Source organism: Falco rusticolus, chromosome 10 (genome assembly GCF_015220075.1).
Source record: "Falco rusticolus isolate bFalRus1 chromosome 10, bFalRus1.pri, whole genome shotgun sequence".
Classification (NCBI taxonomy): domain Eukaryota; kingdom Metazoa; phylum Chordata; class Aves; order Falconiformes; family Falconidae; genus Falco; species Falco rusticolus.
The window spans coordinates 13,992,202-14,018,303 of record NC_051196.1 but is presented as its reverse complement, the minus strand read 5'-3'; the positions used below and the strand labels follow the sequence as shown (position 1 = coordinate 14,018,303).

At 45.0% G+C, this 26,102-nt stretch overlaps 1 protein-coding gene across 3 annotated transcripts in view; it reads right to left on the bottom strand.

Annotated features, from left to right (window-relative positions):
- LGR4 (leucine rich repeat containing G protein-coupled receptor 4) overlaps positions 1-24,900 on the bottom strand; it is an 81,870-nt gene extending 56,970 nt beyond the window's left edge. Inside the window, exon 1 of one of the 3 annotated variants that reach the window (XM_037401847.1) lies at positions 24,297-24,900. In XM_037401847.1, coding sequence (XP_037257744.1) covers positions 24,297-24,481 — 185 coding nt within the window. In that variant the 5' untranslated portion in view covers positions 24,482-24,900. Of the gene's footprint in view, positions 1-12,530; positions 12,775-21,176; positions 21,256-24,296 lie in introns of those variants that run through there. The other 2 variants (XM_037401850.1, XM_037401849.1) reach the window with 2 other exon arrangements.
- Between the last annotated feature and the right edge of the window lie 1,202 nt (positions 24,901-26,102).

The following is a 26,102-nucleotide window of genomic DNA, read 5'->3' as shown; positions in this document are numbered from 1 at the left end:
CGTTACATGGACAATAGCACACTCCAACATCCCCTTTCCCCCTCCCACACCCCAAAGCAGTCCGAGGGCAAGCCTGTACCAAGACACCCGTCCTACACCTGTGAGTATCCATCACAAAAGTGAATAACCAACCTGTGCAAGACCATGAAGAAGTCCACAGACAAAACCGAGTGGGAACTTGGATTATCCACCTCCCTAACCTGTACCCAACCTCACATGTCCTGCTACCATCCAACATCCTGGTAGGGAAGCTCTCGGCATAGTTCCGTCACAACCACCCTCTGCCTTGGAAGTTTTTTAAAATCCTTTATAAGTAGTAACATAGTTATCCAAGACTCCAAGAGTAACTACAAATTAAAATGATAGAGAAGTCATGAAGTATTTGGCAACAATCCCCTCCGATTCATAGCCACTGGAGGTGACACAGACTACAGGGGGACTTCAGGAGAGCAGCAGAGCAGTTAATACCTGTTAAAGGACCAACGTTTTTCGAAGGACCACTGCAAAGCATCTTCGCCTGGCAGACTCATCATGCCCTGCAGTGCTGATGGCATCTTCTGCACTTCTTCCAGCTTGCCTCCTGCCTCCGGACAGCACGGCTCGGGCTAAAGGCAAAGCCATGGCAGTCAAGCCTTTAGGTTGCAAGTGTTCAAAATGCTGTCCTCCTGTTAGGTGATACTCTTGTATTTCACCAACATGCCTTCCAGGTATGGGAAACTGTGAGGAATACTTTCATGTCTTCATGCCATTTAACAGTAGTCCCAGTAAACTGGCCAGAATAACAGCTCTCGAGGTAAGGGGCTTGAACCTGAGATCATCTTCGCCAAAAACATGTGTGTCTAAGCCACCGTTTTTGGTGAGACTGGGGATTATTTGTAAAAACCAGTAAAGGTAAGTAGAAGAGGTTTTTTTGTTGTTTGTTTTTTTTTTTTTTTATAATACATAGGTCTCCACACATAAAGGGGAAAGGAGAAGGCAGCAACAGGTTACATACGTAAGGCTCCAACCTACTACACCCTCCAGGTTGTAGTGGCACCAGGTTTTTTCTTTCTGACAAAGGAAATTGGCTTGTATTTCCATCACTTTCCACCTCCACGGTGGAACAGTTTACAGGCAGCATTCTGTAATCAGATCACTGTAATAACCTGGATTTAAACAAAACCACTTCTGGGTTGTGGCCTGGTTTAAATCAGATGGGGTTAGCAGTCTTCTATACAGCATGGCCTCGGCGAGCGCTGTATCAGCACAGCTCTGGAGCAGCACACTTCCCACGGCAGTAGGAAAGAGGAAAGGTACCGAAGGAGACAATGGGAACTTCACGCTAAAAGAAGACTTAATATGTAGCTACGCCTGCAACGAAACCAACAGCAGATTCCCTCAAGGAGTTTTACAGAAAGTTATTTGTTATGTTTTAAGTAAATGAAATGTAACATTATGTTTGCCACCAAGTTAAAATAGGGCAGCACTGCCAGCTGCAGCAATTGTCCTTACCATCGCAGAGCCATACCGAACCATCAACCACCACTGCGTCAGTTTTAGATGACTCTAACCTGGATTTTTCTTTAATGAGGTAAGTCAGCCCCAGGTCAGACATATCTGGGTTTTAATTTAAAGCACATATTGCTAAACCTGACACAGGCACTTCATGTATAGCCAAGCCAAGGTTTTGTTCGTTACTGCTGAGGAAGTTCTCAAGCATTTTTTCGTTATCGAAAGCTTCTGTGAACAACCATTGCTGAAACGCTAGGAACATCACCCAACTATGTAATCCAACCAGTTTAATGAGATCTGGGTGTCGTCCCCCCTCCAGTCTCAGGTCCCTGCTACGTCACCATGAGCACCTACAAGGCACGTTTCGTTCCATTTAATGGCTTCAAGGGCAATTCCATAAAACTTAAACTGCCTCAGCAGGAGTGCAAAGCGCCATGCTCACCCTTTGGACTCCAGGGACACCACATCTCCCTCCACCTAGCAACACAGTGTTTACTACAACAAACGTTTCACAACGAAAGCTCCCCGTTACAACTCTGGACACAGACCCGACGAAGTTCAGTTCCTTGCCCCCGCAGAGATTCATTTTGTGAGTTTGAACAGGTTGCTGCCCCTTTCCAAACTCCAGGTTCAAAGGAGAATAATCTTTTCTGCATCTTCGCCAGGAAGCGGGAGGATAAAGCTACTAATGTTCCTGAGCTGTCCAGACACAGCCCGGCACTTAAATCTGTTTACACCAATAGAAAAGCATATAAAAGATAGAAATGTGCTACCATTACACACATATATTAAAAAAAATATCTTCTGTTGCATTTCCAGTCTTGTTTTTGCTCTGTTGCAAAAAGAGAACTCCAAGAGCTACAAAACCAATTTCATAAAAATTCCAACTTTAGTAACTCTAAGTACTTTGAATTTTATTTATTTTCTTCTGGTTTATTTTGGTCTCCTGTCCCACCCAATGTTTAGAAAGCAACCTGAGCCTCAAAAGTCCCAGTAAGCCCTACACTTTTAGAAGGCTAAAAGCAAGAAAGCAAAACAAAACTCAGGTATGAACAAAGTCACTGATACAATAAAGCCTGAAGACAAAATGTAAACATCTCAGTCAGCCCAATCCTATACACAACAGCTTTAGCATTTAAGAACCTTTTTTCACGTACATGTAACACGTAACTTGGATGTAACCAAAAATTATTTCTGGCAACAAGAAAAATTTTTTCTGCACTGTGCACTATAATTATCCATACACTGTGGGAAAACTAAGGCCACAGTACAGCTTTCTGGTGTCAAAATAGATTTCATGGCAGCACCTGGAATGACCTTTACAGAACCAAACACACTTTTACACAGGAATTTTCAAGGCACCTTGAAGTAGCTGAGGAAGCACAAATAGTTTTGATAACATGTAAAACTTCAGTTTTGGGAATTCCTGATCATCAATTATTGCACGGTACTCAAACAGAAGAGTGATTCCCACTTTATGACATTTGAAGGATTAAAGTCTGCCCGAAGTCTTCTGAAATGGCAGCATTCACGTGTGCTAACATACAGCCCTTGCCTTTCACTCGGGAAACGGTACATTCAACAAATGGTAAAGCGAGGCTTGCTGCCTATTGACAAGATGTATAGCTAAACACAAAAATCCAGACAGCTTCACTAGCTTTGTATGAGCTTCCCAACGTTTAGTTATATTCCAGTTTCAGCTACATTCCTCTTTTTGATTTATTGGAGATGGATGGCCAAGTCCCTTACACACACAACGACTTGGGTTGAGCATCCACCTTCCATACCAGTGAACTTACAACAGAAATCAAAATTAGAGCTGCCCAAAGTGTCTGCCAGGACACTTTTAGAGAAGAGCCACAGGTTCAACTTCTACTTCAACGGTACAGAACTGAGTACAGGGTAACAAGGAAGTATTCGCAATCAATTTTATTTCTTCTTGTATAATGAGAGCATCAGGAATTATCTCATTCTTATCTGACTTATCAGAGAGCTAATTATTTCATTTCAAGAAGCAAAATTTCCAGTACGCCTTGCCTTGTGAAAACACACAACTCCTTCCTAGGTGGGCAAAGTTCTGTAGCTTTCATTGCCCGCCCCCCATAACCTGCATTTGTGGTCATGTTAAAGCAACATAATATGCATCAAAGTTCAGGACCTACACTGACAGCAACACCTGTGGTACGCATACACATAATGGTGGGGGTTTTCCCCCAAAACTAACTAGTGTTACAAGCATTTGAGGGAGGAAAAAAAGAGAAAACCCACCAAACCAACCAACCAACCCCAGAAGACAAGTCATTACTCCATTGCTTTCCAAATCTGGCCACCAACTGGTCCTCTCCCCCAGAAGACAGACAGACTAGCTCTACTGCTGCAAGCACCCCTCAGACAAAGCCTTCTCCCCCAGGCTCCCACCAGACCGAGCAGGGTCTCACACCTAGACACCTCTCTTCGGAACATCATACTGTGGGACATGGCTTCCCCAAGAGCTGGGCTGCTCGCTCCCTCCCTCTCAGCAGGGAGCCAGGCCCCTGTGCCCAGGAGACAGTCACCCTTGTCCCTGACGACGTGCCTGCATGCGCAGCCATCGCTGCCAGCCTTGTGTGGGCAACTTCACAGCATCGCACACACACATATGCATCTCTGCTGTCCTCGGGAACTTGGCAGAGGTAGGGCTCTACCACTGACACCAGTCAACAGATGCCAAGTGCCCACCAAGCTGCCTCCTCTGACGTTTCAAGAGCCTCAAGCCAGGCTGCCTGCAGCATGCCAAGCTCACAGTGAGCACGAGCAACATCAGTCACATGTGTGCAAACTGGCAGGAGCAGTCACAGCTGCAGGTAACAAGTCACCTAGTAAAAAGCAGTCCATAAAGGAAAATAAAAAAATCAGGATGGACAAGGAGAGAACAACAGCACAATAACTCCTCTTTATGTCCCAAGACGCAAAGAAGAACTGCCTCATAGCACTTCCACCTCCAGAGGTCGGAGGATAGCAGGTGGATTCTCTTTTCACCTCCAACAAAAAGCCAAGTAAGATGAGGAACATCGCCTCTCCCCCCCCTTTTTTTATACTACTGTTATAAACTATGCCTAAACATAGGTTTTAGATGGCTATGAAGGAGGCCACCACAAGCAACCTACCACAAGCACTGACAGGCCTCCTGAGCAGCTGACACGCCACCAAGTCTTTTGGCATAACAAGCTATGATGGATCAACTCTGACTGAGACATGGGTTATTACTCAAAATTTGCCCCAAGCGGAGGAAACTTCTCCAGAATCAGAACAGTCAGTGAGTCTTCATGCATTTAAAACTACAACTAGAGGCTCAAACAAAGGAAATTTGGGGAGAAAAGAATAAATTTTGTATTATACAAGCAAGAGTTATGGAAAAAGATTTTATGATATACTGGACCCAGCGAGAGAGATGGGGGAGAAGGGGCAGCAAGTTTCAGGCAGAGAGATACTTTCTGAGGTCCCTAATGGCATGCAGACACGAATTTTGCCACTGCAGGACTCACTGCTAACCTGCAGAGGCTGTCCCTCCATCCCTACGGCACACAAAGCAGCCAGCACAGCCTAGGCTAGCAGCCATAAGAGGGTTAATACACACTGCACACCAGTGAGAAAAGCCCTATAGTTAAAATCAACTGTGATTGCAAAGAAAAAAAAATAGAGGAAAAAAGAAACCCAAAAAACCTCACTCTCTCACACACCCAGAGAAAAAGCTGAGTACACTTAGCATGGGGAATCCAGCCCTTTACACATTCCCATTCCACGCCAGCATATTCACAGTAGTTTTCAACAAACATCTACACAAGTCACTGGAGTGGGAAAAAAAAAAAAAATGAAAAATCCGTTTTCTTTCATACAATTCCACAAAAATAACTGTCATCACAACCATCCCTGTGGCAGAAAAGTCCATATTTGCCTGCAGTGAAATCCGTCTGCAGCTGCCCTGTGGAAAAGACAGCCAATAATTGGCTTCTTTCACCTCTGTTAACCACGAACAAAAGTGTCATTCAGCTCCCAAATGGACAGAAGGCACCAATGGATGGTCAGCTCGCTGAGCCAATGGGCTGGAATAACAATAACCCTGTAGCATTTTCTTTTTCCTTTTGTTTAGTCTTTCAAAGCCCTTAATTAAGACCCTCACAAAGCACCCCTACAGGCTTCTTTCAATGAGGCATTACACGCCTGTTTTCTTGTATTTAAGGAAGAAAAGTAACAGGGATTTCTGAAACACATTAAGCAGTACACACAATTTCCATGTATTCACTACTGAAATACTGTTACATTTCAGCTTTAAAAAATTATCGTCAATAAAAAGAAGTTCAGGCTTACTGTGCCCGCTCTTTGTCATACATCCTTTGCTATGCCAAGAAAAAAAAAAATTAAGTACGGGCAGTCATAAATCTGGTGTAACTGCAACAGCTCGCCCAAATGCACCGCCAGGCAGCAGCTCCCAAAAGGAAGGCAAGTGGAACAAGGCATGTTGCTGAAACATCCCTAGGCATCCTGGAGCAGACAGCTGAGAAAGGACCGGGCAATGCAGGGAACTAATTTGTTGAGACTGCACATGACGCACTGGCATTGTCTGAACATCAGAGCTCGTGATGGCCAAGGTATATACCCCGCTGGGTTCAGCGGCCTCGCGTAGAATTCAATATCTGCTTGCATTTAAAATACGTGAAGATAATCTGTCCTCCATTATTTACTACCAAACTGATATAATACCAATGGCTGTACATTGAACAGGATGCTTGAGGACTGTCTCTGCTTTTCAGCAGCACCGGCAGCCTCTGCTTAGCAGAAATGCTATAGAAACTTGCAGTATTTGAGCAAACAGCAGCTCTGCTTCCCTGAAGAACCCCTCCCTCGGGAGAGCAGGAATAGGAAACAAAACAGTTGTAAGAAAACACCATTGGAGTATCATCCATGTAGGTGCAGGCTAGTTGGAGGGAACTTAAGGCCCCCGGTCTCACCGCAGCCCAGCCCGAGCAGCAGGCCAGCATGGCTGCTGGGTTCACAGGCCCCCAGTGCACGGGGCGAAGGGTACAGTGCTGGAGGGGGGGGGGGGGCGGGGAGGAGCACCAGGTACAACCAGCACCTAACAAAGCTGTCACTGGTGGCGAGGGTCTGAGCCCCCGAGCCTGCCCTGCCGCTGGCTCCCTCCATCGTCTTGCAAATGCCCTCACCCTGTGAAAGGTGGCATATGGGCGGCTATATGCAGGCTGCCTGGCAGCAGACCGACCCACCAATGGAAGGTGCAGCCAAAACCTACCAAAATCATTAGCAGGGGGTATTTTTCTCATCAAAACACCATAGACTGAGGGCTCTGGTAATCTCCAAGACGCTCGCTCCCCTGCAAGAAAAGGGGAATAGCCTTTTTCTGACTGACAGAAAGCCCACACAACACGAAGAGAGACCAGAACAAAGAAGTTTTTATTACTAACACCAATCTGAGTGAACACAAAAAGCCATGGTTTCAAATCCTCCTGTCTACACTACCTACCTATATGGAGCAAGCACCGCTCACTATGAAGACTGCATGGGTCCTGGCAAAAGGCAACTGCGTATAGAGCAGCTGAGACATTTTTTACGGATTTTTTTTTTAATAAATCGAAGAATTAGCTCTGTATCTGTATCCACACAGTCAAGGAAGTCCCTGCCTTTCAGGAACAGCAATCTAGCAGCAGTACTCAGGGATTTTGCTTTTCAAAACACAGCCTGCCTATTTAGGTATTACACACCAAAATCTCTTCTAGTCTTACCTTCCACCACTGAGTTAAGGCCCTAACAAATAACACGTAGCTGTCATCTGCCCTAAATATGGTGTTCCTGTTTCCTACTACTACCAAAAAATATGATTTATGTGTATTTAAAGATAGGAGGAAAAAAAAGAGACAATGCCTGCATGACCTGGTTTTGGAGGCCTAACTCCAAGCACACGTTTTTTGGGAAGCCTGTTCACAAGCCTCCATCAGAATCTGTTGTATCACCGACCTTGACAGAGCTTCGACATCGATCAAGCAGGAGTTTGCTCTCAAGTTCTGTTGTATTATTGACAATTTCTGTGATCATTTACCACAGCAGGTCAGGAGGGACTGCTCTCCAGCAGCAAAGAGCAAGAAAAGTAACAAACTCTGAAGAGGAGCATGAAATGTCATCTAAGGGCATCCAATGCGTCAGCTACAATTCAAATTCATATTGTGCTGATAAAAATCGCACAAAAGTATCTGATAGAACTACAGTATGTGAAAATATGCCACTGCAAAATACTGTAAAAAACCCAAACAAACAAGACCCAGCCCCCCCCATTCCCCCCAGCCTCAACTCCCAGTAGCACACACAGAGGGTAAGGCTTGTCTCGCACTAGTTGCGTGGCTCAGCATCCAGGACAGGGGGGTCTCAGTACCTAAACTGCTATGGTGTTAAAAAAAAAACAAAACAAACAAACAAAAAAAAACCCACACCACCAAAAAGCAAGCAAAAAAACCCCACGGTCCAAAAAAACCCCATCACTGCCCCAAAAAAACCCATCCAGACAGCAGAGGCACTCACCAGTACGACCTTGTTGGTTAGGAATGATATCCCAAACTAGACAGTCGTGCTAACCAAATTTATTAGTACGGTTCTGGCCTTATGGATTCTGCCCTAACATGAATAAAAATAATAATACTTACCACTGCTGACTCAAGAATATACAGCAATTAAAAAACTAGTATTTTTTCTAATTTTTAAGGAAAAACATATATGAGCAAAGGAAATCTTTCACAGAAACCCTCAGCCAAAAAAAAAAACCCCGACAGCCATCACTTGCCATTATAAAAGAGGTCACAGAAGCACTTATTACTAGCAATTTTCTTGAAAAGGTTAAGTTCTCTCTTCACTTTAACTCTGTTCTCAGTATTTCTCTGACTACACCTATTTAAAACTAAGTAGATTTTAATCACTAAACTGTCAAGAAAAAACACCAGCATACTTAATGCAAACAGAACATTACAAGTATTTACATGAAAAACAAAGACCTACCACATTAACTATCAAGCCCACACTCTTAGCAACAGAGATTAAGCCTTGTCAAGTTTAATCATGTACACAGGATCAATTTTTTATATAAACACTTCTGATGCGCGTGTGATGTAAAAGTAAGCAACCCACAAAAGGCAATCAAGGAATCCACCTAGATTTCTAGCCTGCTTGTAGACAGAAACAGCACATGCATTGTCTGGCAACATGCACTTTACAGATGAACTCCAAGAAGAAAATTAGACTTGTGAACCCTCGCCTCCCTGGCTATCTCCACACAACAAACTTGGGTGTATTTTTACTTCATCACAGCCACCCTACAGCCAAGGAAATACAGTCTAGCTCTTCCCTGAAGGCCACCAGTCAATGTAAATTCCTTTTTGACACATAAATCTATGTTGCGGTGAAGACTACTATAATGGATGCAAGGGGACAAAGAATACTCCTCCCAAGCTCCGTTAATAAAAAGATCTGTTTTTTCTTGTTCGTTGCAAAGAAGCCTGGTTTCTTCTGCCTTGAAAGACTATGGGTTTTGCTGAAACAGTAAACTGGGGCCAGTAAAACTCACCACACAGCTTGAAACCTACCTCTAATAAAGACACCTTAGTGCTACTGACACCCTGTTTTCCCCATTACCAACTTCTTCATTTACTACCATCAACACATCAATTTTTCCAATCTATCAGCAGCAAAATTGTGAAGATATTATTAAAAAAAACAAAGAAAAACCCTGGAAGTTGAGAGGGGGCAAAGGTTTTTATTGAAACTGACAAACCATAACACCTTTTCATTTTTAATAACATCTACTAACACCAGTATTTAAGCTACCAGAAATGAAGTAGTGCTCTGAAGTTTTACTGTCATATCCCACAATAAATACCAATACATCTTATACTCACTATTAAATCTGGCAAGTATAAAGCAGATATAGTAATTTATTTTAACTTTTTGTTGACAGGACAAGTAATCCCTTAACAGATCAGAGATTAAACCTTTAAGAGACAAGCTTAAAATAAAAGATGAGAAAACATTTGAAACACTATCACTTTTTGTCTGTGTTTAAACAAACATCAGGATATAACAAAGAAGGCAGTGTAGTTTAAAAACATACATAGCTTTGTCATTTTCAAAAGAAATTTTTTTCCACGTACATAAAAACTGTCAATTTTACAAATATATTTACTTACCAAGTAATTAACAGTAGAGTTAATATTCCATCTCAATAAGAGCACTAAATATTCAGAGGTCCAAAATGGAACCTTTTGCTACTTTTCATTATATTTACCACAAAATAGTTATAATAACATAAGGACTATATACAGTAAATGTGACAGAGAAGGAAGCATCCTCATCCCTTTGACACATCAGATTAATCTGTATGCTACACAAAATCAATGTAAACTGCAGAAGACAATTTTCAGACCTAATTCTGTACCACCCATTCCAAGAAATGATCAGTCATACCTCCTCTAACTACCATCGACTAAAAAGGAAAAAGATTTTTAATGAAGAACTTACACATTCTATTCCTGTTGGTCTTTACTATTCATCTTTTCTTTTCTTTCCTCCATGCTATGTTTTAGGAAGGACAGCACAAGGAGCAATCATAAGGATATAATCCTGAGAAATTTCTACAAGATTAAATATGCATTTCTTTGCTATCACAGCAGCAATCAGTCTGCAGCATTGCATCACATTCGTCTCATAAGGAGTCATTCTCTTCTGACATTTAAATAGTGTATGACTAAACAGCAGCTGCTAGTAGAAAGAAATGGTTGAATCAAGGGATGTTATTTGCTAACTTAAACATCCTTTCCTTTTTACCCGTATCACCCTACTCGAGTGTCCAAGCGCAGGGTAAACTGGTGATTTTCTGCTTAACTCATACCACCTCTAGTTACAGGAGAAACGTTTAGAGCTTGCTAATTCAGTACATCTAGTAGCCGAGTTTCAGCAAACTGAAGTTTAACATGCTATGTAAAAGGTATAAATTATGTTTCCAAGACAGCTCCAGGCACTGCCTTGTTTGGAGTTGCTTACCAAGCGACTATGTTTCTCCAAACAAACTAATGTGCAGAAGGGTAAAGGGCAGTGAAGGTAATTATTGGAAGGAAATCTCTCCCTAGGTCAGAAAAGAATAATTAAGCTTGTGCATGTTAAATCACATAGGGGAAGTGAACACTGAAGCAACAGAGTGTGAGTGATGGCAAGGCCTATCTACAATCTTCCTGAAAGGAAATTAAGGCAGGGGGTAATCTAAAGCAGGATTGTTTAGGCAACACGAAGGCAGTATCCCCAAACTTCATTCACAGTTCTTTGTATAGATGTACATGTTCTCCCTACACTTACACGCACATAACCCCCCCTCAGAGGAGAAAACATTCAGTAACCCAGTAATTAAATGAGTGTGCTGAAACCTAAAGCAGTTAAACAGCATTCTGCAAGCCTGGATCCAACATAGTTTACTTATTGCTCATTAATCTCTCCACAGATAGTATCTTTCAACAGATAAAAAAGCTTAAAATATGACAAATATTTTCACCGTTTAAGGTGTCTCTTGTGCTTCGACTGCCACAGTGTTTTGGAAATTGCCTTGTCTAAACGAATGCACCATGGGAACAGTGTGATGAGTTTCTACTCCTTCCTCAAAAGCCTTGGGCTATTCTGTGAAAACTTAATGCAAGTAATTTGCACAACCCTGAAAAGCCAGTGAAGAAAACCTGCAACAGAATGTTCCCCTTCCAAGTTGCATATCGGGGGAAAAGAACCTTTCTGAGTCACCAGCAACGCACTGTTGCTGCTGGGAAGATGGCAGCAGAGGAGGGGTTGTCTGCGTTTTTAATTGCACACACTCTTGGATGTTACCTGCTGAAGCTTGGTTGATCTGCACATATCCTCTGGTGATATACTATGTGCTAACTGCTTTAAAATATAAAGCAACTACCAAGCAATACTCCATGTTTCTAACATCCTATGCCCTTCAGGGAGATCTAAACCAAAAAGAGCCTATTTTGTTACAACAGGTTAAGGAGCAATCCCACTTAAGGCCATGCTTGTGCATTTGAGTTCCTAAAGCAGAGAAGCAACATGTATAACATAGACAGGCCTTAAGGCTTTCCCAATAATTTTGCAGATATGAATTGTTAAAGAGATCTGCTATCAGCCTCAAAGGAAGCATTCACTAGCACTGCTCTGCTTCAAGAACCCTTCTGCCTCCTTTATCAAATCTTAAAACTTTGTAACTTGTCTCTTAACCCTTTTAGCAAAGCCCTTAGATTAACTTTCAAAGCTGGATATCTCTACATACCAAGAGATTTCCATCGATGTACAACAGAGCTAAGCAGGTGGTGTTTGGGCAGGAAACCGCACCGCTAACATACACAAGGTTTGCACTGCAATGTAAGCACAGTCAGGGCTCAAACCGTGCAGCAGGGTGCTGCTACTCAATGTTTCTTCTCCCTTTAAATCAGAGATGCAAAGGACTTGCGTAACACTGGAAACGGTCATACACAAAAATACCTCTGCATTTTCACTGTTGATTCACATTGTGATTCATCTGTTCTCCTAAAATCAGAATTTTTTTTTTTTTTTTAAGAATTTAAGAAGGGCACCAACAATTAAAAGCTACTTAGCACATGGGATGAGTGACTGCACCACTATCTACTTCTCTTCCTTTTTCTCTGTAACAGCATAATGCAACTAGTGTTACCACCTTTTCAAAGAAGCAGTTTTTTTCCAAAAACATACATGCGTCAGAAACACACTGTGGAACTCTCAGCTTCCCCAGTACCTCTGAGGTGTGAAAAACCACCCAGGGACTGGTTGAGCAGGAGTCATCAGTGAAACTCCTATGTTCAACTAGTGCCTGTTGAAGAGAAGTACTCTGGAACAGGAATAACGCCTCAGCGGTGCCATCAGTCCTGAATGCTGTGACACACGAACAGGGCAGTAAAATAGGCGCGAGGTGTCACTTTAAAAAAGCCAGCTAAAATTCAGAACAGTGCCTGTTCCTTGTTCAGCCATTCCACAGATCCAGCTCCATGCAGGTGACTCTATACCCATTTTTGCCGTGACTAATATTTACTACTCCAAGACTGTAGAAAAAAAGATCAAAGTCCAGCTGTACTCTCAACAAATGCGGGGTACTCCAGTGAGTGTAACATGATTTTATCAGACATAGTAAAACAGACACCCCCACAACTTTGCACAGTGTTGTATAGAACAGCCCCAAACCAGAAGGGCAAGAGGAACCTCTGGCAGTATGTGTATTCTGGCCAAGCAGGCTGTTGGACTGTACAGGCACGACATCCAAGTCCCAAGCGGTCAAGCACACATCTCACAGTCACTAGGCAACAAAGCACGTGAACTAAACCCTGCCCTTCCGTGCCCTGGGACATTTATAACTACATATTCTCCACCAGCATAACTGAAGTTCATAGAAGATTTCATATTGCCATGGTATGGCATAAATTCTCAACTTGGTGATTACTTGCACATTACATGCCTTATGGTTTGAAGCATTTGTTTCTATTATATTTATTACAGTAACAATGGCCAAAAAAATTATTAGCCTGGCATGGACATTAAGACAGCAAACAAGATCAGTCCAAGATCAAACTGCACAAAGCTCCCCAGCCATCCCAAATACCTTACACAGAAAAGCCCAAAGGGCCTCAGCGGCTCCATACAAACAAGCCCTGAGCCGTGTCTCCTGCCAGGCACTGGCAGGACAGACATGAAACTGTCCCTGTCTGCTCCGCCAAAGGACAAACTGGTAGGCAGAGCAATTTGCACAGCAAAGGATTCTACAAGATCAATCTGGCCCTTTTATAGTAGAATAAATCAGACCGGACACCAAATCCACTGAAAAATGGTACTAAGGAGGAATATTTTTTATGTTTATTCCATTATTCTCTGTTCCTGACAGCACTGAATCAACTGAGACCAGGTGATGCATTTTGCTTGAAGGGGGAATATATTTGGCAAGATAAATATCCAGGGTATCTAGAAATATGCATCAATCTGATGCGTGTTACAGAATTTCTCCTACTGACATAGTTACTTATTAGGGGGAAAAAATATCACCTTATGTGAGTGAAGAGACAATGACAGTGGAAACACTCCTACTCCTAAGCAGGATTTATGATATATTGTCATGTAAACAATAGCCTTCGCTTTTGAACATGTTGTAGATTTGACTGGTATAATTACTGAGGACAGTTGAAAGATTGGGTTTTTTATGGAGGAAAAACTGGCATTGCTGCACAATTGCAGAGGCTTCTGCTGAAATAATAAACAACTGCCATTTATTATGTTCAAAATAGATCAAAACACTGCTTAAAACTCCTAAACACCAAGATAATGATTGGTTTTGGTCTTTGCAAGAAACAGGTTAAAAAAAGCTCACACATGTAAACAAGCTAGTTGAAATTTTTGAAAACTAGATGTCAAGCAAGAGCAAGTCAATTCTAAAAAATGATTGACCTGAATATTGAAGAGATTTAATGCCTCCACTAAATACTTAGCACAGAGCCAGCAGATTTGCCCTTGAATTTGCTACACCTACCAAGACTCACACTAGTTCTGTAAAATATTAACAGTTTGGTCAATATTAGCACATACATTTATTTATTTAAAAAAAAAACACACACACACACAGAAAAAACAAGTGTTAAAACCAACAGCAGTAAAAAGCATACCAAAAGGTAGAAGCCTGTCCAGGTCCAATCCACCAGCAACTATGTTCTCAGGGCAGGGCCCCTTACACAGGACCATATCCTTGTCTCTGCTCAGCTCAGCTTTCTCCCCTCTAATTCCACGAAGGCCACCAAGACCCCAAGGAAACACAGCAGGGTAAGCATTTAGCGCTTCAGGAGGGCAGCCGCTTGAGTGAAACTGCAACTGAGAGATGAAGGAGTTGTTCGTAGATTGCTGCTGGTGACAGCTTTGCAGAATTTCCCTTACAGAATGTGTAGGTCTGGGCCTAAATGCATCCATCTTCCAAGCCACACGGGGCTCCCTTCAGTAGGTTCAAGGGCTCCCAACCTGCAGCAGCAGCTCAGAGAACTGCTGAGAGTGCTACAAGCATATTTCCCAGTCTGGGAAACCTTGCCCAGACCCACCAGTTCCACCTAGCAAAGAACACCAGGCAGGTTTCTGCACAGAAAAACACTCTGCCCCAAAGAAGAGGCCTGTGCACCAAAGTCACAGGTTTCATTGTCCCTTCGCTTTCCCAGATAAACCAACTACATCCACTACTGACCAGGATCAGCATTTAGAAAAACAGCAAGGAGGCTTCTGAAGTAAGAGTTATTTTTAAAAAACATTAAGAAATGGAATTCTTAAAAGGATAGCCAGGACATCCCTTACATGACATTTTAGTTAACAAAGAAATGTCTGAAGCTAGGCACCACCAAGTCCTTTTAACAGACATGGAGCAGCAAGCTTCCCCAAATGTCCTCTCCCAACTCCCACCATCTCCTTCAAGGCGGTGCTGCAATGGGAGCAAACCATCCCTGCTTTCCTGCCACAACCACAAAGCCCTGCGTGCAGGGAAAAACTCTCACTTCCCAAGCTAACACACCGTGGTGTCCTGTTTGGATGATGGGGAACAATTTGCTCCCATTTTGTGCTCTGAAAGGGGAAGTAAGGGGCATAGGAGGAGACAGACCTCAAGGCACATTCCAGCGGGACCCTTGCCCCTGCGCTCACATCTTCCGCACCTACTGAACACCAAATACCAACCCACCACAGCGCCCAAACTGTTCAGAAAACAAAACACTTAACATTACATATCGGAAAGAACGAAAGGCAACCATGGTGAACTCTACTGCATGGCCACATTGTTAATACTGCAGCGCCAAAATGGCTTTGCTCTACAGCTGGGGTTCCAGTCCCATGGCAAAACACAGCACCATGCAAAGTACACCACCTTCAGCAAGAGCATTTTAATGGCTCACAGCAAACCTTGTGGCTAGTTTATGGATCTACCATGAAGTCTGAAGCCCCCAGCCCTCCGCACTTACAGCCCCCTACACCACTTGCAAAGACGGGAATGAAATATTCCATATGTTTCCTTTGTCAGTGACATGCCTATTGAAAGCACAGCCACGCCGCTCTCCCCGCTGGGGCGCTGGGTCAGGCTATTCATCTGTAACCATGCAGATGTCAAGAAGGTAATGGGAAAACTTGCAAACAAAAACACATTTTCACAGAACAAGGTTATAAAATACACAACTACATTTGCAGCATTATTAAGCTAAATTAAACAGGTTTAGGCCTCCCCTGCATACCTCTGAAATTGCACATCCATTATGATTCACTGCTAATTGTGTACCATTTAAAAGTCCAAACACATTTGTTCAAGAACTTTAGGGTGAAAAAAAGTCCTTGCAAGACCTAGCATTCCTCCAGGATTGGTTGGGGAGAGACAAGGAGGAGGGGTACTCCGCTTAAAAAAAAAAAAAAAAAAAAAAAAAAAAGTCTTTATATTTTAGGAAGAAAACACGCAGCTGAGAGCTGCAAGAACAGCTGTTTACTTTCTGAGGGCCTGACTTCTCAGGGTGCTCTGCAGAGTGCTCTCAACTTCACCTGACTTGGGATTCTTCTCCATCTTCTCCTCAAGCGAAAAGTAAAATCTCTTTTTTTTTTCGGCCCCAAAGACAACACCTTCTGCATAATTTGTATCCCTTCTTCCAGACCACACTGGTGGTTTGAGGCTCCTCCTGCATTTTTAGCATAAAGTTTAAAGGAATTAGATACTGTATTCTTAAAAAAGTGATTAAGAGCTCTTCAGAGGTAGGAAAACTATTGCAAAACTTAAGAAAACAATTAACTTCAGTATTTTCTTAACTTCAGCTCAAAAAATGCACAAGAAAGTTTCAGACTCAAAACTTGCTTCAGTTGTATCTTCACCATGCTAAAATCTCAAGGCTGAGTTGTCAAAAAATCACCAACCTTTGTCTGAACTACCTACAGGTAACTAAAACAAGACATTTAATTACACCTGTATTTATCAACTAGATTTGAACAACGTCAACAACAAAAATACCCAACACTGATGCACACTGGGCATCATATTTCAGCAACAGACTTTACATGTCTTAATCTCATGTTATATCAACAAACATCTGGCTACATTTAAAACTGCTATCACTTAGGACACAAGAGAAACCTTTTTCAATAGTGAAACAAGTGTCGCTCTTATCTTCTGCACGCTCATTATTTTACATGTTTCCTTACTGAATTGTATGTCAAACCAAAATGCAAAAAGCACACAAGGAAAGCCTAAGGAGTTTATTTTTCTTTCTGTCATGCTGTGAAGACCACTCTTCCCTTGAGAGGACATCAAATTAAACAGGGTCTATTGAATAATATGCTTGCTTTTTAATAATAGGTTTAAAAAAGTTAATGTCCAAAGCTTAGCCAACAGAGTTTCACTAACTCCAAAACACATTGTATGAAACACCACCTAAGAAAAATACAACTTGCCTGTAACTCAGTAAGTATAAACAGCGGATATAAAAGCACACCAGGAAAACGAGGCTAACAAAAATTCATGAAGCGATATTCTCACTTCCCAAAAACAAACACATCCTTCACAGATGTCAGACCCCAGTCCACCTGAGAATATTTATCGATATCACCTGTTCATAATTCGCTATCTGTTTTTAAAACGTGTTACCATACTCACTGACATGATGTATAATGCCATCAGTTAGCTGTAATATCTTCCAAAACAACAATAGTTTCAGAGACCTATTTTAAACTGTTATTTTTGAGAGTGCTACGGTCCTCTCTGTTGTTTTGTAAAAGATGTATATCATTTAATAATGTAAGTTGACTGGCTGTATGCAGAATGTGCTTTCAAATTCAGAGTGAAGCTGAAATACAGATTTCCCCTAATCTTTCGGCAACAGTAATATGTTTCTGGGAAGTGGAAAGTTCTGACCTTGTCACAATCCTGTAACAGTTAAATCATTCAACAACAAAATAAAACTGATTCTGCTATTTCAACTATGTATTTTAAAATAAATGACATACTATTTGAGAATACTGGGAACTTTCAACTTCGGTGAAACTCACTGACAGCTGCAGTAACTCAGCACTTTAAAAAAAAAAAAAAAAAGCAGCAAAAAGGTCAACCTTTTTGCCAGGTAGATCACATGCCATTTCTGCGTGATTTAATTACACTTTCCAGGCACCCATACATCTAATGCTAGATGTTTCCGATTTGGACATACCAGCTTTATTTGGAACACAAAATTGAATACATCTGGGCTCGATCCTCAAACAAAGGCTTTCAAACACGTTTATAGGGAGGACAGTATCTATATAGTAACACCAAGATACTCCTCTCCTCTGCGTGAGCTATTGCGACGCCCATCGCTGCATGCAATCCTACATCAACTGAGCTCGTTGCCAGTCTTTCAGCAAAGGAAATACCAACAGCCACCTCCACATTTCCAGAAGGGTTGTGCTGGGCAAGCTGGCAGTGGGAGAGCATCAAGAACCAACATCACGTGACCAGAAAACTCTTTTCAAACTGAAGTTTGAGAACATCTTATCAGAGAACTGCAGCAGGACCTGAAAGGGAGGTCTGGAAAAAAAAAAAAACCACGGACAAATATTTCCCTGTAACAAAATCCTAGGTCACCGCTGCAGCAGATGGTGAGTCTACCAGGTGGGGAGGATGTCCAGGGACCTCTAACCCATGAAAAGCTGTTGACTCCTCTTTTAGCAAAGGTCTCATAACATTTAAATATCTGCTGCCCTTATTTACAGGTTTCTTCCAATAGGGATGTCTTCTCTTATCCTCTCTTATGTATTCTCTCCCACCTTTGTCTCCTATTTCTAGGATTATACAGATCTCTCTTAACTCTTCCTCGAGCTATTTTTGACTTTCTGCTTCTTCCGTAAAGAACCCCAAAACCACAACTTGGCAGCACAGAGCTGCTGCCTGACACACATTCATCCCTTAATAGAATAACTGCTGGCCATGAAGTCCCATGCGGCCACACTGAAACTAACCAGCCCCATCCATTTCACTCCCTTGTTTGCAAAACAAGGAGGCAAGCAAACCTGAGTTGCTGGCAAATCCTCCAAAACGTAAACACATCAACTCCTGCCCATTCCCAACAAGAGGACCATCTTTAGGAACAAGCTTCTAGGAGAAGTGTGAGAGTGACCGAGAGGAGGGTCTCTGACACTCAAAGGCGCTCCTGGAGCCCCGCAGCTCCCATGCTCTCTAAAATGAGGTATGGGTGCTCAGCCCTTCTGAAATCTAGGCCAGTAATTTTCTCTGGGTAAATAAGAGCTTGTGTTCTGCAAAAATTGCTAGCTTAGATGTAGAATACAAAACAAATAAAGATCCTTGCGGAGGAGGTTACTTTGGGGTTTGTTTTGTTTTTCAGTCATTATATTACAGTTTCCATATTTTCCATCTCAAGCAGATAGTTACTAGTAAATTCCTCTCAAGAACTGAAAAGGTAATTATTTACTAGCATAAACTTGCTTACACCGAAGTCCAACTTCTCTCCATGCTGCAGGCTTTACCTTAGTATTTACTCCCCCAAGTCACACTTAGGAGCCTCTGCCAGTAAGCATCAAATCAGAAATGACATATTGCTGATACAAGCAAGCTCAACGTACAAAATAAATGCCAAATACCTGACAAGTTACATGCTATGGCAGGGCACTGGGATTTTTGGGGGGGAGGAGTAAAAGGTAAAGAGGCTAACACCAAATCTGCTGCCAACAAACAACATGAAAAGGGTAAAAAATACTTAAACTTTGAAACAACAACAACTTTACTTTCCTGCACACTGCCTAAGAGCATCTACTTTTTTTAGAAGACCTACATGCAAATCATCCAGTTTAATCATGAAGGCTCTGGAGAATCCTCAGGTGAAATCTGCTGGACAGACTTGCCACTGGAGCCACCGGGCTCTGGTCCAGTCACCAGGTGCTGGATGCTGCACCAAACTCAAATCCCCCTCTTGGTGCATGGGATTTCACAGGCCTGGACAAATTTATAGCCATTTCTGCCAACTAGTAGAAATATTCATATTGAAGTGACATGACCATGCCTTTCTAAAAGAAGTATGGAAAGCATGCTTTTAGAAAGACAGAATAAGCCTTCTAATACTTGCCATCACTTCACCAGCATGTGGCATAGACAAGTGAGAAACTGAACCGTGTAACTGTAAAACCTTCAAACCCCTAATTAGATAAGGCTTTTCTATCTCAGGAGGACTGCAATTACGCTACATTTTCCAGACTCAGGGTCATGTCTGGACATCTTTACTTTTCACCATAATAACTCTGCTAGACAGCATTCATAAAACCTCAGCCAGGTCCTTACTGTGCTTATCTGACCGTAGTCGGATGCTAAATATCTACGTGTTCATACTGGACGTATTAGAAGAAGACATCTCAGATCTACCTACTGTGTTTCATCACCACTCTAGAGAAAATAAAAATACCAGATGAAAAGACAAAAAAAATGTGCAAGCTCTGCTGAATCCAAACAGAACCGTATCATTTTGCTGTTTTCACACAAATGAAGCAAGACATCAACTCAAACGTGAGACAGCATAGGTACACTTCCAGATAGGACGCATACTGAAAAAAAGATCGTCGGCTCTCTGCAATTGCTACAGCAACCTGTGGTGGTATGAAACAAGTAAAAAAAGAATCCTTCTCAACCGCCACATCTTGATCTTATAAAGCTAGTGCATAACACAGCATACCGAAAGGCAGCCAGTATTAGGTTAAAGGCATAATAAAAACCAAAAGACCAAGGTGACCATTTCATCCTGATGGCCTATCCTCTAGGGCAGCTGGGCCTCACAAGCCCTCCTTTCACAAGGAAAGCAAAATTAAAGCAAGGGACTGTTACCATTCCCTCAAAATACAAGCAAGAAGCACTAGAAGGAAAATTATCTGTACTGTTTGTGTATTTCAAGTGCCCAAAATATAACAGCAGGCACTGAGAAGAGATTACATTCCTCATGGTTGTCAGGCAAGCCCCTCAACCAGCTAGGCCCACGTAAGATGCCTGCAAAGTCATTATGTAGAATTATCTGCTTTTCGTCTCCTGCACAAGACTAACAGAAGTATTAAACACCCGAAACCAGAATCTGAGTTCAAAAGCTGACATCCATGAGAAACAGAAGTACAAGCATGCCCTACCACAACATTCTTCCAGTAACATGGATGTTTTCTAGCATACAGCACATGAAATATCATAGCAGAGATCAGGAGCATACTTCATTGATTAAAAAACCCAAACAAACACCACTTTCAAATTCTTGCATAGGCACCTCAACTTGCTAGACAACAGTTATTTTGCAACAAAGCAAAATCACAACCTTCATAAACAGAAAAACAGGCAGCTGGTAATTAAGAGTTACATAAACACCTACCTAAATTATACAGAACAAATGGCCGCCTACAGTAAAAGCATAAAGTAATTATCCCTGGTCATGTCCTCCTGACTCCCTCCGAGTTCCTTCCCATCCATCCCATCCCCTCCCCTCCAGCCCCTCAGAGTCTGGATCTAGTGCTGCCACCCCTCTCTTTTCTGAGCACGTGTAGATCTCCCAAAAATCTCTTCACCAGCATGACTGCGGTTGGGACAACGTACTCACCTTTCTTTATTCAAATTCCATCTCTCAAAGCACACTGATGACTCAAAAGTAATGAGCAGATACTCTGCCTTTCCAAGCTGCTCGGTCTGATGCAACTACGCTCACGTGACCACAATGTACTTAGGTAACCACATAACCCCCTTGCTATGACCCCTGTCCTTCTCCCCCTGCACCCCAACACCATGGTTATAACGCATTTAGCCAGGTATGAATGCAGCGGAGTGTCCATTCAATGCATGTTCCATGCAAACAATCTGTTGTGTTTGGAGGAGCTTTATAACCTCCACAATAAGCGAGGAATGAGCAGCAGATCAGCCAACAGCTGAAGAAAGGGAAGTAAGAAAAAAGAGGAATCTGAAAGGATATGCTTTTGAGGCTCCACAGAAATCACTGCCTGACCATTCATGACAGCCCAAGAAACATGGCTGTATTTTAAAAGTACAGTACACCTTGGAAGCCATGTTAAATTATTAACATTTATACAAAGAAATCAAGACTGCAGGAAAAGAGAAGCAGTAAAAATTAAATACCAACCCCCTGCTGTGGCCCTCCACTGCCTTGAAACTCATGCACTGCCAACTTGGGTTAATTGTGAGCAACTTTTCTTCAGTTGCTCTCTCCTGGCCACTTGTTCTCTTTCACTCTTTCAGCCATGTCTACACTATGGACTCTCTGCTGCTACAGCTATAATCAAAAAAAGCCCTGTAGCAATGCTAAAAGAGATTTCCCGGCATCATTATGCTGCCTGATCCAAAACATAGAAAAGCTTTCTTCTCTTCGCGTAGCTAAGATGTTTTGCCATGACATAACTGTGTCAGCTGGGGGGGTGTGTGTGTGTGTATGTGTGTATGTATGTATGTATGTATGTATGTGTGTGATCTTATTTGCTTTTTTTTTTTTTTTCCCCTTCCACACAAGCCAGCTCAGCTTCTCTGGCAAAAGTATACATTGACCAGCCCAAGCAGGTCAGAAATTAGGTTTTTATTGCCTGGAAAACTTTTCTACATACCCTAAACTTCTGGTGGCCACACTACAACCGAAGCTATTCAAGCACAAGTGCCAAGAAATCACCTGTTTTTTCACTTCTTCGAAAAAGGAAACAGGAACAAAACACAAATGGGGACCAGGAGTAACCTTCAGTGCCACAGAACAAGACCGCCAGGAAGTTTCTGCTCAAGTTTAAAGAACATAAACCCAACAGTGACACAAACTCATCCCAAAACATGCCAAAATGTGCGCAGATCTCCTCTCACTTTTGCTGTAAGCATTAAGTCGGCTTTGAGCAATTTACCTGAACAATAAGAAGGAACTTACAAACTGAAACTCTTTGGCAACCTTATCTCTAATGGGTGTTGGCTAGGACGACTTGTACCCATTAGACCAGTGCCATGTTGCAGACACGCAGGGATGTACCGAGCCCATTTTACAAGACAGCCAGACAACATAAGCAACCATAAAACCTTGCACTTAAATGCAGCTTTTGCCAGATAGGCTTCAAGTACTTTATGAAACTGGGTAACTTTGTAACTTCCCTGTTTTATCTGTGGAGGAAAGAGAAGACAGTTTACCAGCGAGTCCAAAGCTTCAGGGCGGCAGCTCCTGCCTCCTTACCCCACTCAAAAAACACTGTTTCTGCCACAGAAAAACCACCACGCCATATGAGCGCAAAAAGGAACAAAACATTTAAGCGCAGGTAACAACTGAGACCTGTAACTTTTGCCATTCATGAAGCACTACACAAGCAAAAGGCCCAGTAACCTTTCTCCACCCAGCCTGAACAATTAAAAGAAAAAAAACAGTCCGAACAGGTAGGAGAAATTGGAAACCTGCTCAGTAAACAAAACCTTCAGTAACTAAGAATCAGACTCCCTTTGCATATTAAGTAAGGAGAGGCAAACAAAGAGGGGAGGAGAAAAAAAAAAAGTGACATTTTCGAAGGCACAGAACACTACAGTATTTTGACAACGCAGCAGTTCAGTACCGATTTGACACCACGCGCCCTAATTTGCTGTAGCGCGCTCTGCATTATATGTTGTAAACGCAGTGAAGCTTTAGTAATAGCAGACCTGACCACTGGCCCATACAAGACCTCGCTCCAGCCTGTGAAATCTTTGCTGAGAAGCGGGGCAAGACTGACAGGTTTTATTGTGAAACTTAACAGGTTTGTGGATTAGCAAAGCTACCATATTGAAAGCTGCAAATCCCTCTTCGGTCATGTCTCTACAGAACAGAGTGTTCATTCCTCAATTAAAATTTTATTATTAAAGTTGCCAAAACTCAACGCAAGATCCACCAGTTTGTGCCTGCTTTACAATATCATCACAGGACACCGGAGAAAGTGTTTTACGAGTTTGTATTTTCCTCCATTCACAAGCAAAACTTGACAAAACTCCCGAGGCTTGTTTATGCTGGTGGTTGGGGTTTTTTTTTTCCCCCCAAGGCTCAGCTGTGCATACTGAGAGATTTTCTAGAAGCGAAGGCATCCTTACTGAGCTGGATTTAGGCATGCTGCGGACTGGAAACGCGTTCATTTTGGGAGAGGCTGGGCTGCCCTGGGCAGCGGTTAGCGCAGGGGAAGGCGCTGCAGGGGAGCACAGCGGGCACGGCGCACACACGTGCGGGCAGCGCTGCCCCCCCCCGCCGCGGGACCGGCCCGCACCCACCCGGCTTCCCCCCCGCAGGACCCGCCGCTCCCCCGGCTCGCTCTCCCGGCCTGTTCAATCTCCGAGCCCGACCGCGCCGGGGCCTCGCCGGGGTCCGCCCGACCCGCTCACCTCCGCACAGCCCCCCACCTCCCCCCCAGGAGCTCCCGGGCCGGGCCGCCTCGCGGGGCTACGAGGAGCGGGCCGGCGGCCAGGGCCCCCGCCGCCCTCACCTGCCCCCGCGGGGCCGGGCCCTGCTTGCGGCCCGCCGGGCCCCGCCGCGGCTCACAGGCCGCCCCCCGCGGGCCAGCCCGGCGGGGAGCCCGGCGGCCCCGGGGGGCGGCCGCGTTCCGCCCGCAGCAGCGACAACCACACAACCGCGCAATTACGGGGGTGGGGGGGGGTCTTAAATAAAAAGGGGACAAAGCACCCGGCCCCGCCGCGGCTACCTGCCCGCCCCGGCCCCGGCCCGACTCACAAGGCGTGCGTGAAGGCGCTGAGTCCCGGGGGCACGGCGGCCAGCCCCCGCCCGGAGCAGTCCACGCCGCGGTCGCCGTCGCAGCTGCAGGAGGCCGGGCAGGGCGGAGGGGACGCTCCGCCGCTGGGCCCGGCCCAGCTCCCCAGGCCCCAGGCGACGAGGCCGAGCAGAGCGAGGCACCGCATCGCCGGCCCCCGCCGACCGCCGGCCAGCCTCCCCCGGCTCGGCCTGCCGCTCTCCGCCGGCGCCCTCCGCGCACCGAGCCCCCCCCTCCGCCTCCACCAGCTGGCAGAAAAAAATATATAAAAAAGCGGTAATAACAACAAAAAATAAAATCGCGCCTCCGGCCGGCGCGGCGCGGCCCTGGGGCTGCCTCAGCGGCGCGCCCGGGAAGCGAGCCCTCCGCCGCCCGCACGCCCCATCCAACGCCCGCAGCGCCCGTTGCCGCCGCTCATCTCAGCCCAGCAGGTACCGCGCGGGGGCGGCCATGGCCGGCTCGCCGCGCCGCTGCCGGCGGGTGGCGGTGCCCCGGGAGGCGCCGTGCGCCCCGGCCCCTGCGGCTGCCTGCGGCGGGGCTGCCCTGGGCGCCCGCCCGCCCCTCCCGGCTCTCGGTCGCTGCGAGCCGCGGCAGCGGCTGCTCTGCGCCCAGCGCAGAGGTGCATATGCTAATGAGGCGGCCGCGGCCGCACCCCTATTGGCGCAGAGCGCGCGCGGGGCTGGTAAACATGCAAAGCAGAGCGCGGCCGCAGCCAATGGGCGCGGGGGGCGGGGCTGCCCGCCGGCGAGGACCGCCCGCTGCCCCCGCTCCCCCGCCGGCGCTGCCCCCGGCCCCCTGGACCCCCCCGGGCCTCCAACGGGCGCCCGTCAGGGGGCTCGTCGTTACTGAAACGGGACCGAACGGGCAGGTGCGCCGCGGGGCCCCGCCGCCCCAGGATCCCCTTTTCCAGCCCGACCTCCCCCGCGGCGGGGGCCACAGCCGCCAAACCGCCTTGCGCACCGCTCCCGGGACTCGCAGAGAGGGGACAAAGCCAGCAGCCGGCCCCTGTGCCCGGTGCGAGTCCAGTGCAAGCGGACCCCGGCCGGCACCGCACGTCTATCTTCACGGTACCACAGCATCCCTCTTCCCCATGGACCCTGCACGCCTCACGCCCGTTGCCGAGGCAGTGACTGCACCACGGAACCGTTTCAAAACCGTTTTACTATTAAAGAACCGATTCCCTGTCGTGCAAAACACCACCGGTGGCATCTGCCTTTTACCAGACCTATACATCACAACCAAACTTGTGCCAGCAGCCAGCCTGTGTCCTCTTTTCCTTACTGCCTTAACAAAACAAAACAAAAAAACCCCACACAAACCAACCACCCTGGTTATGACTCTCCATCACTGTCCGCACCGCTTTTCTTTTTTTTTTTTATGCTTTCTTTTGGATGCTGCTGACCTGCTGCCACCACCACGAATGAGCCTGCTACATGTTCAGCTCAGCTCACACACACCTCAGGCTCCATGCAACCACCATCTTACTGGGGATGGCACAGCAGCACTGGGGTAACACCATTTGGGACCTCTCACTGTTGACTCCCTCCGGTCCAGACCCGTAACGTGCTCTGAGCCAACAGACCTGGCTGAAACAAGCATTGTGAAGGCACCAGAGCCTGCCCCCACGGCAAACACTCACACCACCTACTTTGCATGTCTCATTTGGATGCTCTGAACCTGCCTGGGGAGCTGCCTGCCCGGCTCTGCCACCGGCACGGCCCCCAGCTACAGCCTGAATGCCACTCGGGCAGGTAGCTGTGCAGCCCAAC